Raw genomic sequence first — 18398 nt, forward strand, 5'->3', positions numbered from 1 at the left:
CTGGGGTCTTTCTGCAAGGAGTTTCCCTGTTAATGCTCCGGGGCTCTAGCTTCCTCCCAGAGTCCAAAAACAGGTTGAAAACACAGGTGGAACGAAAACAATGCTAGAGCTTCTTATATAATCGCAGGAAGCCAAGTCATACCAACTGAGAGTATTGATGAGTTCTTCACCTTCACTAGCGATTCGGTTCTTTTGAACGACTCGACTCTTTGCCGTGAACAGTAAGTCTCAGTGAAAACTGTTCTTTGTTTTTTAGGACTTTGCTTGCTTATAATGCTCTGCTCGCACGTCAACTGCTATTATTTTTAATTTAATGAAAAACAATTCAATTAATTAAATACAGATAAATACAATTGAAAGTAATGGGTGGATCATTTTTACATTTTATGGTGCAGAAGAGGACTTTTGTTTCTGCCCCCCCAAAAAACATCAAGTCTATTTTTCTTTTTCTCTGCTTCTAAATTACAAATATCCCTAAATGTTATTAACACTTGATAGTATTCATTCCCACGTGTTTGACATCATTGTAAAGCTTAGAATCCACACTTTCAGAATATCTAAATAACTCAAAATGCCCTGAGTATAGGTGTTCAGGGCTTTGTCGTGGTCAGTCACATTTACAAAACAGTGCCACCATTCTCCTTAGGTTGAACAGTGCGTTAAGAGACTAATATTTTTATTTCACGTTGTACATATTAAGATGTTTTGTCATTTTCAAGTTAGGTGGTCCATGAGTGTTTGCTATATGGCTTAAGTGATCCTGAAAAAGTCTGAGAAACACTGCACTAGGTCCTAGTACAATAACACCTTTCCAATCATCCTGTACGTTAATTTGCTATTTCTATCAATATCAGGTCAATCAATACAATATTTGCAATGTATAGACTTCATTAGTGGAAAATAAAAATTTCAAAACAACACCTTTGTCCAGTAGGTGACAGTAAATGCACTTGCAAGTCAGCTTGCCAGCAACCAACAAGCAACAGAAATACCAGAAAACTTTCAGAAGTACCACAACAACATGCATTTAGGGCACTATAGAAGACAAGACTATTACAGTCCAAATTGTTTGGTTTACTTTTTTAAAAACATTGTAAATAGCTGTAAATTAATGCTAATGTTGGGGTTGAAGAGCATTAGAAAACAAGACAAAAGTAAACAAGAATATGAAAAAAAAACCCACCAGGTTGTTGTTTATATGTTTACATAAACTTAATCAAAAATACAGTTGATCCTCATGGTCTTTTGAGCATGAGGCTGTTATAGGGCTTTGCTGCAAAACTTTACATTTAAAGTATGAAAGGGAAATCTTTCAAGGAACAGCAGAAGCTGGTTGAGGTCACTGATGAATTAAGATCCATGACCTGACTGGACTTCTTGGAGTATGCCATTCAGACAGAAAACATGTTTGATGAGGAGTTGGGCAGTTTGGAATGGAGTGTGTAATTGCTTAGAGAATCGGTCATAAATGGTAGTCCAGCTTTTAGATACAGGAAATAGTGAGATAGTCTAGAACCACATATTATCAGTCGTTTGACTTCGCACAAGGGTTGAAGAAGACTAGCATGAGGTTGAGTTCTGGTTTTATCACCAGCATAAACAGGACAGACAACAAAACACAACTTTGTCAATAGAACTTATGAGGAGGAAGATGTCGGGTCTGTTTCCAGGATGGCACGAGAATTTTCCAGTATCAATTCAGCCAACAAGTTTGGAACTGACGGAGGATGGATGTAAGAACAGTTGGGTGGAGCGGTACCAGAATCAGGTTCGTTCTGAAGGGCTTGGTATATAGTTCCTCAAGGAAGTGTGCAACTGGGAAAAGTGCATGGACACACACACACACACACCCACACACGAACAAACACAAATGCACTCACAGCTAAGGACAGTCTAGAGAAAAACATGAGCCTAGCAGTCATGTTTTTGGACCGTGGGAGGAAGCCGCAGTACCAGGGAGAGTCTGTGTTTGCACAGGGAGAACACACACACACTCCATGAAGAAAGACTGGGATTCCCAACAGTAGGCAACCATCATAGTATTTAAACCTCTACTCATTTCATTTACAGTTGTAGTAATTAATTTTTATAGAATTATTTTTTACTGATTTATATTCATAAATCTTTTCAGGTCATACTGCTTCACAAATTTTCTTTGCAATCCATGAACTATTTGCCTTGTTTCCTTATATTTTCTGCCATCAAAATATTCCTTGCTTAGTAAATTGTTATTCAAAATACTTATTGTCCATTTGATTTTCTGCAAATATACCAGGATCATGTCCAATCACAAGCAAAGACCACTTCAATTCTGAATTTAATTAAATCTTCTAGGGAGTGACTAAGTTTTGGCTGAAGCATAGCTGATGTTTTTCCTCCTGACAATTTCATGCTTACTGAATTAAAGTAGTACTAAAATAGTAAACCAGCCTTTTGAATAATTGATAAAATCCTAGCTTTGCACTTTTATATATATAAAAAATCTATGTTTAAGAAAATACACATTTGTTTGCCACATATTTTTATTTTCAACTAACCATAATCCATTGTAGAAGAGATGACAACTCTGTTGTATTCACTCAGAAAAGAATGCAAAAACAAAAAGACAGCTATCCACAAGTTTGTTTTTATTATAAAAAAAGAAAAAAAAGAAAGCACTGCAACTCCATTGTGGGCATACGGTGCCTGTTGTGTAGCTGTTGTGGTCCTTACCAAAATGGCTTTTATCAAAGAAATACTAAACAGAACATTTGGAACTTACTCCAAAGGAACAAAGTCGTTTTTTTTTTTACACCATTTGTTTAAAGCAATAAGTATATCACCACATTTACTGACAGCAATAAAAACACAAAAAGATAAATGAAACAAAAAAGGTACCCCCGGTTCCAGGCCATTGTATCAATATGCTTTGGGCGGCTGTTCATCCAATCTTTCAAACCGAGCCGTTTCATTCGTTTTACTGGAGGAGGCAGGAAGTTTCGGGCACCTAAGTCAGGTAAAAGCGTACTTCAAAAATGTACAAGTTCTTATTTCCTTCTGCAAGCGCCACAAGAAAGCTGGTTTCCGGCAGCAGAATTCATCAGTTCCATTAGTTTCAATCCTGCTAAGACACGCCGACTGAGCTCTTTAAAAATAGAACATACATCAAAATGCCACATTGTACTACACAGAAGACAATGTCCAATAACCGGCTCTAGCATTTCTTTTCTGTGGTGTTAGTGTTGGAATTGCTAAAACATCACCTGCAGAAATGGATCAAATGAATGGAAAACTCACAGGAAGTGTTCAATCACAAGCTTACACAGACTGCTTCAGATCGTTTATTGTTACATGAAAGCAGGTTTTACTGCAGGACAAGCTGCTTCTGGCCTGGAGTCTCTCTACACCTTCATACTGTTTATGTTTCAGTCTCGACTGAGAGATAAATGAACTAGGACAAGCTGTCTAAGCCAATCACAGAACGGAACTTTGTCTTGGTCTCAGTCAAACACGGTAAAGTATCTATGATGTGTGAACTCCAAACCAGTTTTCAAAAGGCAGAGGGGGAAAAAAAAAGACTGATGTATTGTTGTCCCTCTGTGTTGTTAGGATCCAGGTGAGAGAGGTGCAAGGGTCACAGAGTGAGCTTGCAGTGGCACAGTTCTTTGTACATTTGCCTCCTTAGTCGGGGCATATCCTGCTGCCCAAAGTTAAATGGCTGTCCTAGTGCCAAACACTTGCAGTACTGTAGGATGGTGTAGGAAAGATGAGACAAAGTTACTGAGCTGCACAGAGAACAACATTGTAACAATGAATCTGGGTGAAAGGCAGCTGTATAGCAGCTCTGCTATAGAGCAGGAAGTGAAACACCAACAGCTTTTAGATAGTCACTGAAAAAGACTCAATAAATAAACAGAAGACAGGAGCAGGACTTAGTGATTGTGGTCATTCTCAGAGTGCTTCACATGTACTGTAGTTCTACATACAGGTTTATTAAAATGTGCTATAAGGCTACAGCTCAGCTTAACCCATTAATGGATCTAGAAAAAAGAATTCAACCTATAATCTTTCTGTCATTATCAAGTCTTTTTATATCTGTGCTTCAATGCATCTCTAGAAAACACCATCAAATAGTGGCGCAGCGCTAACGTCTGGATAATTTAAAATGGATGTAAAAACTATCCCATACTAGGCCGTTTGTGACAAACAGCTGATGAAACATAACAGATAATATTTTATTGATGTGCTTAAGACTGTAGAAGCTAAAACAACAAAGAGTGGTCAACAACCCATGTAAAAAGGATGTTTTTTCCTTTGTTTTTATAAAATGTGCAGCTGGTGATCATTACAGACTGGCAGGCCAATGTTTCCATGCAGGACATTCTGCTTGATTCGTGCAACACATTCGTGCAACACAGACTGTTTACTCTGGAGGTTGGAACTCAACCCAAACTAACTGTGTTCTGGTTGGCCATTACTTTACTGTTGTGCTCAGACCAAACAGATGTTTTAATCTGCATTTTGTGTCCAAACACAGAGGGAACATGTTCACAATTAAAAGTTGACCAGAGCTGATTGATGGATTTGATGAGATTAAAAACCACCTGAAAGGGGAAAAAACTATTATTTCTGTAACAACACTGTATGAGTCAGGAGCCATGTGGCTTTAAGGTCCATGTTCAGGGAGGAGCTGAAAGTTTTCAAGTCTGACTTTGCCCCTCAGGCGTTCCTGATGATTTTGTAAAGTGCTTCAAGATATAGTGAAATGGTGCTGTAGAAATAAACTGTGTTGAACTGGATCAATTCTAACTTGCAAGTAAAAATAGAATATCCAGTCTCCCTGATATCACTCGGCAGTTAACAAGCCCCAGGAAATCTTTACCGTTTTAGGAAAGAAAAATTTCAATACTTAAATCAGGAGGAATAGTTGCCATTCATTTGCAAATGTAACAACCAAAAAGGAGAAACTTACCTGTAGTACAAAAGCTCCACAGTCGCTGTCATTGTTCTGACGACCCACATTCTGTAAAATACAAAATACATTTACATTAGCCAATCACATCCCATCGCAGCCAAACACGGCGTGTTGCCGCAGCTCCTCACTGAGACACTGAAACATCACTCTTCTACTCTCCGACAACTAGCAGTTTTCTCTGTTTGAGGCCAACTGAAGCTTTCCTCAACTCTGCTTCAGAAGTGACTGTAAACAACATATTAAAGTCAATATCTGTCTTTTTTCCATTTGTGTCTGCACATGGTTGCTCACACAGAGACGGTTCTGCTGGAGTTCTCCTCTACAATGTTACCACAGGCATGATCAGCATGAGGGACGGCTGCAAAAGCTACCAATGCCATGCAACGTATGCTAGCATGCACTGATGCTACCAGCTCAGTCAGAAGGAGGGTCTGCTGCAGTCAGGGCCTCCATTTTAATCAGCAGGCTGTCCACATGCACAAAACTTTTTACCAGTTTGAATATTGAACTGGATTGGACAGCATCCGTTTTTGTTTTTTTTTTAAAGGCAGGGTTTCCTCCAGAAAACTTTCTAAGCCCGGTGGTCGAGGCGCCGAGGTGGTTCACTGTGTTTTTGCATTAAAAGATGTTCAGTTGACAATATCAAATATTCCTGGGTAATTATGTTACTGGAAGACATTGCCAACAATACTTAAACCCATAACTATTGAGTCTTAAAAACAACAAATAAAAGACAATACAATTGAAATAAATATAAATTATTTGCACTTCTGTTTAATTCAAAGTAAGTCATCAGATAGCAGATCTAAAAAGCACAATGTAATCCTGATCACATTTAGAACCGGCCCATGGCATAAATGAACTAAGCAGCTGCTTAAGGCCCCTCAGGCCTTCAGGGGCCCCATAAATGCTGACATTTTAGACCAAAGATATAGAAAGTTAACATTTGTTTATTGAGAAAATCAATGCTGTTAAATTTGATTTAATGGTGTAAGCAAAGAAAAATTAAATAAAATATTTTAAATTGTTTAACATTTAAATTTAAGATTTTCAGGAGCTGGCAAGTTTACTTTGTAAAAGTTCAAAGAACAGTCTTCATAGTTGGTGCGCGATCCCAGCTTCATGCTCTCTTCAATGCATCAACTATAAACCATGGCAGCAAGTCAAAAAAAAGAGTGAAAACAAAAAGAATTATTTACCATTTTAAAAAAGCCTTTCCAGTCCGTCAAAAAGTCTCGTTGGTCTTTTTTTATGGCCTCGGCTTGAAGATACTTGAAAATATGCTGGAATAAAAACAATCAAGAAAGGTATAAAGGAAAGGACAACAAAGTTAAGTATAAAAACAAAAACAATCTAGTCCAATAAAAGTTTACCTGTAGTGTTTTGTTTACTATGGCAATAAATAACAGTTCTATGGGCTTTTACAATGGAAGCTGCATATTGAACAGCACAAGACCAGGATGTTGGCTTACAGCTAAAACAGCAGGCAGGTCATTTTCTGTGCCCTAAAGTGGTTCTGTAGTCCTGGTTGTTGGGGGCTTTTCCTACCTTTGGACAGCGCCTGTTGAGAGTCCGCTGAGAATCAAAGTAGGTGATGGTACGCCGTGGAATGTCAACACTGACCAGCGACCAGTGAACCTCCAGGTGGATGGGAATCAACAGCAGATCTTTCTGAAAGATGTCCACCTGACAAGAGAGGAAGGAGCAAAGTAGCACCAGGAGAGCCCTCAAAAAATAAAGAAAATGACAAAACTGACCTCTGATCCCTGGACTGACTTTACTAGACCTAATCAGCAGTAATCTGAATTGAACGCAACCCATCTGGTGTCTGCCTGTGTCTCAACAACCTTCTACCCCATTCTATCATTTTCACGTCCACAATAAAATCTGTTGACAAATCCTGAAACAGTAACAGTCATTCCAAAGAGGGACAGTGTCCACTTACATTTTTTGTCCACCGTTTAACTCCTTCATATCCTTTTGTCCTCAGCTTGTCATAAAAGAAGCTGTTGAAAAAGTGGACCTGAAGATAAAAAAAAAACATTTTTAAGGTCATAACAATGCACTCTTTCCCCGCTTGATTTTTTACTATGAACATATTCTACATAGTGCATTTAAATGTGTATGAATGAGTCTCTAGTCAGAAATAAATTAAGTGAAAAACTTAAAAATTTTTCTGACATTATTATTGCAGCAACAAGGTAGTTTACATGTAATGATTGATTGATTTATATACATGTATAGCACTTAACATCCAATTCAGGTTACCAAAAAACTTTACAGTAAAAAATATCACAAGAAAACAAAAAAAAGACAATAAAATAAGAGAAAATGCCACAATGCTATAAGATATTAAGAGCCTGTCTAAAGACATGAAACATGATCTTAGTGCAACTTGTTGAGATGACGGGACCAGAACACTGAACTCAGAAAACACTGAGCATGTTTGCTCTCACTGTGATTCCAAATGATTATATGAACATTTAGTGGGGATGTGCGATCCATCAGCAACTACATCGGTATCGGTCTGATATATAAAACAGGGTCGATTCAAACAACCGATATTTATTTCAAACTTGTTGCCATTTATTTCTGGGTTGTAAGAGAGGAGGTTGCTGATTTAACAGTGATGCAGCACAGGATTGTGGGAGTTTAACTGAAGCAGAGAAGGTGTGGTGGAGAAAGCACAATGCGTTTCCCCCAAAGCGTTGAAAGAGTCGGAAAATACATATAATATTGGTAAATATTAGTTATTGGCCATAACAGGAATTGACCAAAATTGTCATATGGGTACATTTCTAACATTTCATGAAGAAGTACAGTATTTCTTTGCACACACAGGTTATTCATTCCTCACCACAGCAGCATTTATCTCCAAATCATGACAGGCCAGGAATCCATGAAGAACTCAGAATTTTCAACTGGTGAACAATTGGTTCACCAGTTCAACTATGTAGCAAACAAACAAACAACGGCTCACCACAAGATTCAGGTTGACTGGTTATTTCTTGAATGAGGAACCCTATGCGCTGGGCCTAATTGGTCACCTAACTCACTCTACCAGCAGCTTTGCTGGTAACAACTAAAGAGCAGAATCCAAACAGATCCCTGTCTGAGGCATGACGTAGAGGAAAGAGTGAAGGTGCACTGTGTTCACTTACCTTATCTGGAACAGAATCCATGACGAGGTCACCGTACATGTTCATAATCTACAGAAAGCACATCATGTAACCCATGAGATGAATCCATAAAAATCAAATGGAGAAACATAAACATTCATATCAAAAACATTAACAATGCTCGAGCTTTATTTGCAACAGTTGACAGAATCACAAACCCTCCTGTGACGTTACCGCCTGAACTCCAATGTATTGCCGCCTGCAACCAGTTTTCCAGCTTCTTTTCAGAGAAAATTCAAAAAATCAGAGCATTAATCTGTACATCCACTATAAAGCCAGTACCAATGCTGTGCCCAAACAAAACAAATACAGGAAAAATGACCCAATTTCAACTACTTAATTATAAAACCCTACAGGAAATTATAAGTCAACTAAGCTCCAGTTCCTGCTGTCTGGATGTTTTACCCACACATTTCTTTAAGAAAGTCCTGCCTGTTACTGCTGCTGATCTGATCCAAATAGTAAACTCATCGCTCTCATCAGGCGTTTTGCCCCAGGCTTTGAAAACAGCAGTAATCAAACCACTTATAAAAAAGAACAATCTGGACAAATCACTAATGCAGAATTACAGGCCGACTTCTGACCTCCCATTCATCAGCAAAGTTATTGAAAAAGCTGTGTGTAAACAATTAACTAGCTTCCTAACTATAACCAACCGCTTTGACTCCTTCCAGTCTGGTTTTTGTGCTCACCACAGCACAGAGACCGCCCTCGTTCAATGACATCCATATAAATACGGACTGTGAGAGAACCACAGTGCTGGTTCTGTTGGACCTCAGTGCAGCTTTTGACACTGTTGACCATGATATATTACTGAATCGACTGGAGAGTTGGGTCGGACTCTCCGGTCCAGTGCTTAACTGGTTTGAATCCTACATAAATAACAGGGATTTCTTTGTTTCAATTGAAAACTTTTCATCAAAGAGGTCAAAGGTCACATGTGGGGTACCCCAAGGTTCAATCCTAGGACCCCTTTTATTCAATATTTATATGCTCCCACTAGCTCAGGTTATAACAGGAAATAATATTAGCTACCATAACTATGCAGATGACACACAGCTCTACATTACGATGTCACCAGGTGACTCAGAGCCCATCCAATCACTGAACAGATGCTTAGAACAGATAAATGTGTGGATGTGCCAAAACTTTCTCCAGCTGAACAGAAACAAAACTGAAGTTATTATTTTTGGACCTAAAGAGGAACGATCTAGAGTTATAGATCTAGAGTCAATGCACAGCTTCAGTTATTACAACTGAAAACTAGCGATCAGGCCCGAAACCTGGGAGTAGTGATGGATTCTGACCTGAACCTCCAGAGTCACATAAAGACAGTTACAAAGTCGGCCTTCTATCACCTGAAGAACATTTCCAGGATTAAAGGACTAATGTCTCAGCCAGATCTAGAGAAACTCGTCCATGCGTTCATCTTCAGTCGTATTGATTATTGCAACAGCGTCTTCACAGGTCTGTCCAACAAATCAATCAAACAGCTGCAGCTGATCCAGAACGCTGCTGCTCGCGTTCTCACTAAAACCAGGAAGACAGAACACATAACACCAGTTTTAAAGTCCCTCCACTGGCTCCCTGTAGCTCAGAGAATAGACTTTACAATACTGTTGTTAGTTTATAAATCACTGAATTGCTTAGCACCACAATACATTAAAGATCTGCTGTTGTTGTATCAACCTTCCAGACCTCTCAGGTCTTCTGGATCTGGTCTGCTCTGCATCCCCAGAACCAGAACCAAACGAGGAGAAGCAGCTTTCAGCATCTATGCACCACAAATTTGGATCAAACTTCCAGAAAATTGTAAAACAGCTGAAACACTGACTTCCTTTAAATCTCAACTAAAAACCCACCTGTTTAGAATTGTATTTGAAATGTAATCAATTACAAATTTATTGATGGAACTTGACTTAATGATTGATTCTATATTGCATTGTGTTTCTGTGTTTGTAATGATGTAAAGCACTTTGAAATGCCTTGCTGCTGAAATGTGCTATACAAATAAAATTTGATTGATTGATTCATATCAAAGATGAAAAGACACTCCATAGATACAAACATTAGTGCTAGTGAAATATTTTAGAAGTGAATTTGGCAGCCTCGTGGTTTTCACTCAACACAGGCAACACATGACTGCTTCCTTCCTAAACGCCACTGGAACGTCTGAACGAAACGAAGCATCCTGTGGTTTCACTGCCAACACCTTTAAAAATCACTGCTGCTGTGTTGTGCAATGTGCAGTAGTGCTGTACCTGGTCATTGAGCCAGTTCTGACCATACAAAGTGCCCAGGTCATCCATGGTCAAAACGTGGCGCTTATAGTTGACTCTGAATGTTTTAGCCACGGCCGATCCGGATGAACGCTGGAAGGTCTGAATGAGATGCTGGACCGTCGCTTTCCTTTTAAACAACCACATGATATGGAAACCAGTGTCATTTAATAAAAATAAAGCAGCAGGCTCACAAAGATACATTTAAAAAGTGAATGCTGTTTTTAGCTTAGTATTCAACTTCAGTCAGTTTATCAGATGAGCTCCAGCTTTGCACAGCCATTTACAGCTTTTGTGTCCATGTTAGATGGGATGTTCATCACACACACACACACACACACACACACACGCGCGTGCACACACACACAGGAGGTGAGCAGAATCTCTGACCTGTGTGGCTGTGAGAAGCTCTCATGGAAAACGTCCTGAAGCTTTCCCACGACGTCATCGACATGGATGGGAATCAAACTGCCATACTGCTGCAGAGACTCTTCAAGAAAGCCTAGCAGGGAAGAAGCAACAATCACTCAGCTCGCATTGACTGCTTTCCGTTTTACTCCACCCAGGCAGGTCAATCAAACAAAAGCCCAGGACTGACTGTTGATGTATTTCCAGCAACAACAATCACAGAAAACAGGACCAACATCTGTTCATTTGTTCAAAGATCATCCTCTTAGCACCTGAACTCACATTAAGTTTAAAGGCGACTTATTTTACCTCCCTTGAACAGGTGGGCTATACAAAACATGTTCATTGCATTTTTGCACTAAATAATTCTTAGATGACGAGATTTTAGTCTTCTAAGTTCTGTCTATTGGGAGCTCCTCTCAGAATGAGCTGTTGTCGAGCGTCTTGTCACTTTAAATCCAAATGAGCTGCTGCTGGCCACGACCCCAAATTCATATATTGGCGGTCGCATTCAATTTGCAGCCATTCAAACAATATGGCTGCAAACAGATGCACAGTTATACAACCGTACATTTTTGGCCCCGAATCAGACCCAAAAGCAGAAGAAGTAAAATGTCCTGACCAACCAACAAGAACAAAGCAGCAGTTTGTAAATGGTAAGCAAACAACAAAAGTCTTATCTTTTCCAGCAGCTGCTGTACAGCTGTAAAACGAGCTGACAAGACATGCGGGAGGTCTGATTGGGCTGCTAGGTGATGATGCAGTGCCCATCAATTCGGGAGGTTTTTGAAAGAGCTTGTTTGCCAGACACCAAAAAACATTAATTTATTGCTTAAAAAAACGTCTGGGTGGTTACTGTAAGCTCTTGGGTTTTTTTAGAAGGAGTTGAGACCCAAATCCAAGTACAAAAATATGCAAAATCTGAAATTTGCACTACAGATTCCATTTTTAAATAGTTACAAAACATTTACATTGTGATATTTTAACAGGAGAATTCAGCTGCCTCCATACCGGTTATATATTTTGTGTGTTCTTCACTTAGAGCCACTTCCATCGGTCTCACTCCCACTTCCCGCCTCAGTTTCTCATCCTGCTTGTCTGAAGGGCCGTTTAACTGCAGACCTGTCAGGCAAAAGGCATTTAACACATTATTATTTCACTTCAAAAGGGAATATGAAAACAAGCATAGAGGTTTAACAAAATGTATTAAGCCAGCGCTTCTCAATTCCAGTCCTCAGGCCCCCCTGCTCTGCATGTTTTAGATGTACCTCTATTCCAGAGCAGCTGATTCAAATGATTGCATGACCATCAAGTGCTGCAGAAGCCTGTTAATCACCCACATATTCAACCCAGGTGTGTGGCAGAAGGGAAACACCTAAAACATGCAGGGCAGGGGGGCCTGAGGACCGGAATTGAGAAACAATGTTTAATAAGTATTAGGGATACATGACATATCGGTACTAATATCAGTATCGGCCAATATTAGTTATTTTTTAAACATTAGTATCAGTCCAGTAAATAATACTAAACCAATATTAACAATCGGCATTTCTGTCTTATTGCAGTTTGTTTTTACAGGGGGAGGGGGAGTTGACTATGTGATACTTCTTTGGTCATGTGACAGTGTGTAATGTTGGTAATAATTGGTTATTGGCCATAACAGCAATATTAATATTTTCCAAAATGTTCATGTCAGCGCATCCCTATGCAGTATATAGAAAGTAGTGCACAAAGGAGCCTTATAGGAGCTGCTTCCTCCCAGCAGCTGTTACTCTAGTAGCGTCAGAGCTCTGCTGGCGTGTGGATAATCATTGGTACTGTTTTTTACTCATTTTTTAAAATAGCATTTCTGCTGTTATTGCATGTGTTTTTCTGCATTGCTGTTCTGTATTTGAAATAGTCTGATGTCTTTTTGGATGTTCACTACACATCCACATTATGTACATTTCAAAATGTAATCCTACTCAGCTGCACATCTCTTGGATAGCGAGTATGATATTCCTATTCTAAAAACTGCCCAGTATGTTTATGTTAAAATCTTGTACAGTACATTATTATTACAATTATTGTTATTATTGTTAATCTCGTTTTTTATCTGTTTTTAACACTTGGAACTTTGCACACTTTTGTGTCAACCTATATGTCTGATGCTGCTGTTACATCTGAATTTCTCCTTCCTGCTTCCCAGAGATACGCTGATCCTGCAGCTGCCTGTCCCTTTAGTGAACCGAGCCGTTCAACCCCCGTCCCACAGAGAGAGAACGGACTGTATTAGATTTGAAGTTGTCCTGTGTGTGTGCACTGATTTATGTGTTTAGCCTGCAAATGTGTAGGCAGTTTTACTAGCGACAGAAACAGAAGGTAAATTCTGCATTTGAACATGTGTACCTGTTAACTGCTCCTCTTGGCTGTCATCCCCTTCATCTTTGTGATAAGGTCTTTTTGTCCTCTTTTGCCTGCTGTACAAACTGTACTTTTGCCCTCTTCGGCCCCTCTGGGGCCTCCCCGTGGTGGTCCAGCGGGACTTCTGCCGCCAGATCTTCCAGTGCTGGGCCAGCTGAAACCCCAGGACTTTGTGGGAGCGTATGCGCAACAAGCGTCTGAGCCTCTTCTGGGCCTGGTAGCTGTTGAGCCGGGATCGGGAAAAAAAGCCATGGACTTCAGTCTGGGAGACAATGTTCTCTATACATGGCTCACCGAGTTGTTCTGCCCCATGTTGTGGTCCATGAGCCTGGGGCTGGTGTAGTCGGCTGTATGGGGTGGACTGACAGGGAAAGTCTGGAACTTCCCACTCCTCCTTTTCCTGCTCCTCACTCTCTTCCGCCTCATCCCCATCTTCCTCCTCTCCGTTGTTCTCCCAGGCTTTGCCCTCCAGCTCCTCTACGTCATCTTCATACAGATTGTTGACTTCTTCCTCATCACCAACAGCTTCAATCTCATCTGGCCCGTCCTCTTCCTCGTCTTCTACATACTCTCCTGGCCACAGTTTGTCTTTCTGGCCCAGCCTGGGGCTGGATACACTGTGGCCTGACACAGGGACAATGAGGTGGTCTCCAGGAATCCCCCCTAAACAAAACGCAAGAAAAAAAAAAATCAAAACATTCAGCTTTCCATGGAGAAACAATAAAAATTTTTTAAAGCTGATTCTACATGAACAAAAACAGATCAACCAGAATTTTCCTGTCTGGTTTTAATGGTCACAGACAACTGGTCTTAATGATGTGCTGCTTTACCTGGAGGTCTTTCAAAACTAATTGGACTCGGTGATTCACACCAAACTTCTAGACAAACTCAGGATTACCGGCTTTGGTCCAGAGGATCTGACCCGATAAAAACTATTTAACACAGAGAATCCTGCGTGTCCAGGCAGAGGGCTAAAAATCTGACTTTCTAGAAACGGATAAAGTTTTGTCCCTAAGCTTCCATTTGGAAGTAATGGTCTACATAAATACATTTGAGCAAAACTGCATCTGTGCACAGGTGATACAATCCACACACACCTGCTCCTTCTGCAGCACAGTTGAGAACAGAACTTTGAAATGTCTAAATTGGATTTTGAACACCCAGTAAACAAAGGTTATGATTTTATTAAAGACTGCCGTGAAAATCTTTGACCATTTTTACACTTGATGACATAATGATTTAAAGGGTGTCCTCCTGTAAGTACATGGTCACATGGATTGATGGAAAACTTGTTCAACTCAACATGAAAACTGTTTGCTATTCTAAAAGTTTTGTCTTTTTAGAAAAAAACCCCTCTGACTGTAGTAATGTAGTGTACATGCTGGTAGCCTCATACTTCTACATGCTTTATTTCAAAGGCAAAATGAATCTCTGACTCCATGTATTTTCTATGATTGAGTTGGCAGGACATCATTAATCATCAGTAGACAACACACTGGTCAGGTTTTATTAAACTATCAGGATACCTCAGTAAGATACATTAACCTCCTCTTTGACTAATTCTAGCAAAACAGCATTTTCCCTCTGTGCACCAGACATGGAATGATCTACATTCTTAAATATCAACTTTGCTGTCTTTTTTTCTACCAAAACTACATTTATTTCAACAAAAAAAACTTAATATCTCAATAACTTATTTTTGAAAATGTCTGTTTATTAAGAGCAAAGTTAAACAGAATTCTGATTCTGATTTAAAAAAAACACACACATCCAATAATATATTTTTTAAATATCATTCAAACTGCTCCCTGTTTTGTTGTAAAGATGTGTTGTGTATTATTTATGTGTTTTACACAGTGCTGCAATGTGAGGGTGCCATCTTGGCCTTGGAGATTCCTGCTCTCAATGGGACTTCTGGGCTAAATAAACGTAGAACAACACAACCGTGAAACATGCACAATAACAGAAATCGTGAAAACAATCTGGCACAAGTTAGGAGAATGTATAGAGCTTCTGGTAGTGACATCCAGGATGATCTAAAGTGCCCACCTCCTGCAGTGCTGTCCTGCCCCACAGCAGTCAGCCCCAGGTCCCCCTGCCAGCGGTTCTGGGCCAGGCTACCGCCATTGTCTCGCATTGTCCACGGACAGCCCACGACCTGCGCCAGCTCGTCACCTGCAAGCAGCAAACACACGCTGCATTAGCACTGGAGGCAGAAATGACCGTTAGTGTAAGCATGTGCAATCAGTGTCAGAGGAGCTCAGTATCCGGCTGCCGTCACAGCGCGGTCACATGGAGGCCTGTCTGTGTTTTACACAGAAATACAGTTGATCAACACTACTGACCTTGAAACTGTTCAAATTTATGAAGTTGCTGTGGTTAAAAAAAATCCCTGACATCTAAATAGGAAAAATAATGTAAAGACAGATTATTTATCAGAATTCCCCACAGAATTTCAGCAATAGAATACTTGTTGCTGAAATTCTGGTCTGACTATACCAGGACAAATAAATAAAATAGCTAATGCTTAATTAACCCATGGAAAGGTCTGATATTTAACATCCAGCTGCAATTATTACTGTAAAAGCATTTTAAACGATTTTTTGTTTCAAGACAGAACTTTTTTCTGTGATTGTCTTCAATACAGAACATTTCATATCGTACAGTAAACCACTGGTCACCTATCGTTGAATAAACTGACAAACAAGTCAGCGAACTGATATTTATATTGGATAGAAAAACAGGTCGATCTTTCATCAAAACTTGTTAGTTACATATTTCACGATGAACTCCGCAAAAACAAGTGATTAAGGGTCATAGTTGTACTGTAAAATAAGAAACAAACTGCTCCAAAACGCTGATGGCTCTTATTTGTTTTCATTTACATTCATGACCAAACAATGAATGTTTTTTCATTGCTCTTTAAGAAGAAATCGCTTATCTTCGCTAGCATATCTAATATAGCTTAACTATATCTAAAAAAGTTGGGTTGCAGAACTTTATTATTTGCAGCTGCACGCCACCATGCACATAAATGCAAGTTTGAATCTTGGTTGATTCTTCACGGTGATGAAGAACCAGCAGTGAAAGAGCAGAATGTGTAAACACTAATTACCATGTGGACCTCTTCCAGACGCGGAATGTTACCTGCACAGCGGCTCGAACAGGTTTTGTTCGCTGGATAAAGTGAGCACCAAAACTCAGATTTAAAACGCTTAGAGAGCCCTTTATCGGTGAAACGGCGGCGTGTTTAAACGGCTAAACACCAAGAACTCATTCAACAGTCCACCTCAATGCTATGCTGAGCGCGCACAGAGCTAGCAACAATAGCTTCAAAACGTAAGATAAAATCCCATAACTCTGTCTGAAAACGTCGTTTTATCCGGAAACATAATAAGTCAACGTTATTTACATCACAAGGAGAGTACACCATGAACGTAATTCAATGCCAATAGTCCTTTGGTAATTTATTATATGCCCGTGCAAACGTGTTAGCTGTTAGCAACGTTATCTTAAGCTAGCTAAGCACTTAGCATGCTCCAAGAATTGTATGAAAAAGCCAGCGGGTGCGTGCCTCAACCAGCTGGATACAGCGATAATGTTCTTACCCCTCAGTCTCAGACTTTCTGACTGAATAATGGAAGTATTTCCTTTTAATATTTTAAAGCACAAACACAAACTTTAGCTGCTCTTTAGCCTCATTCAATTAAAACAGTGTAGCCCAGCCACAATTCGGCTCCTTCTTCTTCGTGGCCTTCCTTTTTTTCCGTTAAGAGTTGCAACTCCCATAATTTTACATTCGCGCCACCTAGTTGTAAATAGCGAGCCAGAAAACATGACTCTCCATTGATTCTGTATAGAGCGTCTGGGTATTCTGAAGAAGCATCTCTTGAAAAATGTTCACCCTGAAATGTTTCCTTCGCTTTCTATAGCAGGACGATGAAGGATTTTAGTGTAGCAGTTACCAAACATCTCACATTTAGCTGCTTTTATGTTCTATGTCTCTTTGCATCATCATATGAACTAAGTAAAGCGGCTTTCACGCTGCCTCCAAATCGGTTGAACGATATGCTAAAATTCAAAGGCAATAATAATGAATAAATCTGAAGTGCGTTAGAAAAATTATGATACTCTAATTGGGCATGAAAAAATGGACTTGTAGTAGCAGTACAGTGTAGTATTTTTACTATACTGTACTTTTTACTTTGACTTGAGTAATTTTATTGTGAAGTATCGATACTCTTACTTGTTAAAAAAATGTTGATTCTCTACCCACTGAATAAAAAACAAATATGTTTTAACCAATAATTCACCAAACAAAGACACAAATCTGCTGTTTTTGTTAAAGTTTCATAAGTTTTATATTGAAAAAAATTGATTCGGAAAAAAATTATTTTATCTTATTTTGTTATTTTTTTGTTACTTATATGAATTATTGTCATTTTGGTCCTTAAAATGCCAAAATTTCCACTGAACTCTATAGTTTGGTCCATCTGATAATGTACATTAAATCAGAACTTGTTATGGGAACATTCCTGGCCATTATTGAAAAAACAAAGAAAATAACCACATAATTTACAATAATATTTATGTGGTGAATTTATAGAGGTAGACATTTTTAATCTGACAGCTTTCATGGATGCAATTTAAACTATTTGTTTTTATGTACATGATATAAAACAACAAAGAAACTTTTTTCCCCCCTCACCATTAAATCATACTGAATTTTTCCTGTTTTAAGTCAGTTAACAACATTATTTCTACTTCCCAGAAACAAACATCCAAATAAGAAATAGTTTTTGAGAATTGTCTAATAATTTCTTCATATTCAGAACCAAGATTCTTTTGACTGGAGAGAATCATGCATGATCCAAAGACATGATTGCTGATTTTATTGCTGTTTTTATTATTCGAAATTATATTAGTTTATACTTAGACTGGTTGGATATAAACCAGAGTGTAGCTGATGAAACCATTTCAGGGACAGACGGAATAAAAATGTGTTGATGTGTGTCAACTGTCTGCTCTTACAGTTAGATTCCTGGTGGTGGCAGCAGAGACCATTCAGATGTTCCTTTCTATAATACAGAGAGTTATACAGTATATTGTAGATGTCTGTTATATACCTTGAAGGGATGACAGTAGTTTGGTTGTTCAGTCCTGGGCTTTGTGGAT

The 18398-nt window shown here is 39.1% G+C and overlaps 1 protein-coding gene across 1 annotated transcript; it reads right to left on the bottom strand.

The window, feature by feature from the left end:
- Nucleotides 1-2610: 2610 nt before the first annotated feature.
- senp3b (SUMO specific peptidase 3b) lies at nt 2611-16981 on the bottom strand. The gene is made up of 12 exons (XM_032583488.1): nt 16832-16981; nt 15273-15398; nt 13209-13886; nt 11832-11942; nt 10803-10914; nt 10395-10542; nt 8116-8163; nt 6900-6977; nt 6503-6640; nt 6154-6237; nt 4952-5002; nt 2611-3724 (listed from the first exon to the last, which is right to left on the bottom strand). The coding sequence occupies exons 2-12, from the start codon at nt 15358-15360 to the stop codon at nt 3614-3616; spliced, it is 1647 nt and encodes a 548-aa protein (XP_032439379.1). The 5' UTR covers nt 15361-15398; nt 16832-16981; the 3' UTR covers nt 2611-3613.
- Between the last annotated feature and the right edge of the window lie 1417 nt (nt 16982-18398).

This window comes from Xiphophorus hellerii, chromosome 14 (genome assembly GCF_003331165.1).
Source record: "Xiphophorus hellerii strain 12219 chromosome 14, Xiphophorus_hellerii-4.1, whole genome shotgun sequence".
NCBI classification, from domain to species: Eukaryota; Metazoa; Chordata; class Actinopteri; order Cyprinodontiformes; family Poeciliidae; genus Xiphophorus; species Xiphophorus hellerii.

Coding starts and splice junctions, on each gene's coding strand:
- senp3b (XM_032583488.1), bottom strand. CDS start 15,360: ATGCGAGACAATGGCGGTAGCCTGGCCCAGAACCGCTGGCAGGGGGAC. Junction 6,641..6,899: donor TTAAACGGTGGACAAAAAAT/GTAAGTGGACAC, acceptor CTCTCTTGTCAG/GTGGACATCTTTCAGAAAGA. Junction 3,725..4,951: donor GTGGAGCTTTTGTACTACAG/GTAAGTTTCTCC, acceptor ACCATCCTACAG/TACTGCAAGTGTTTGGCACT.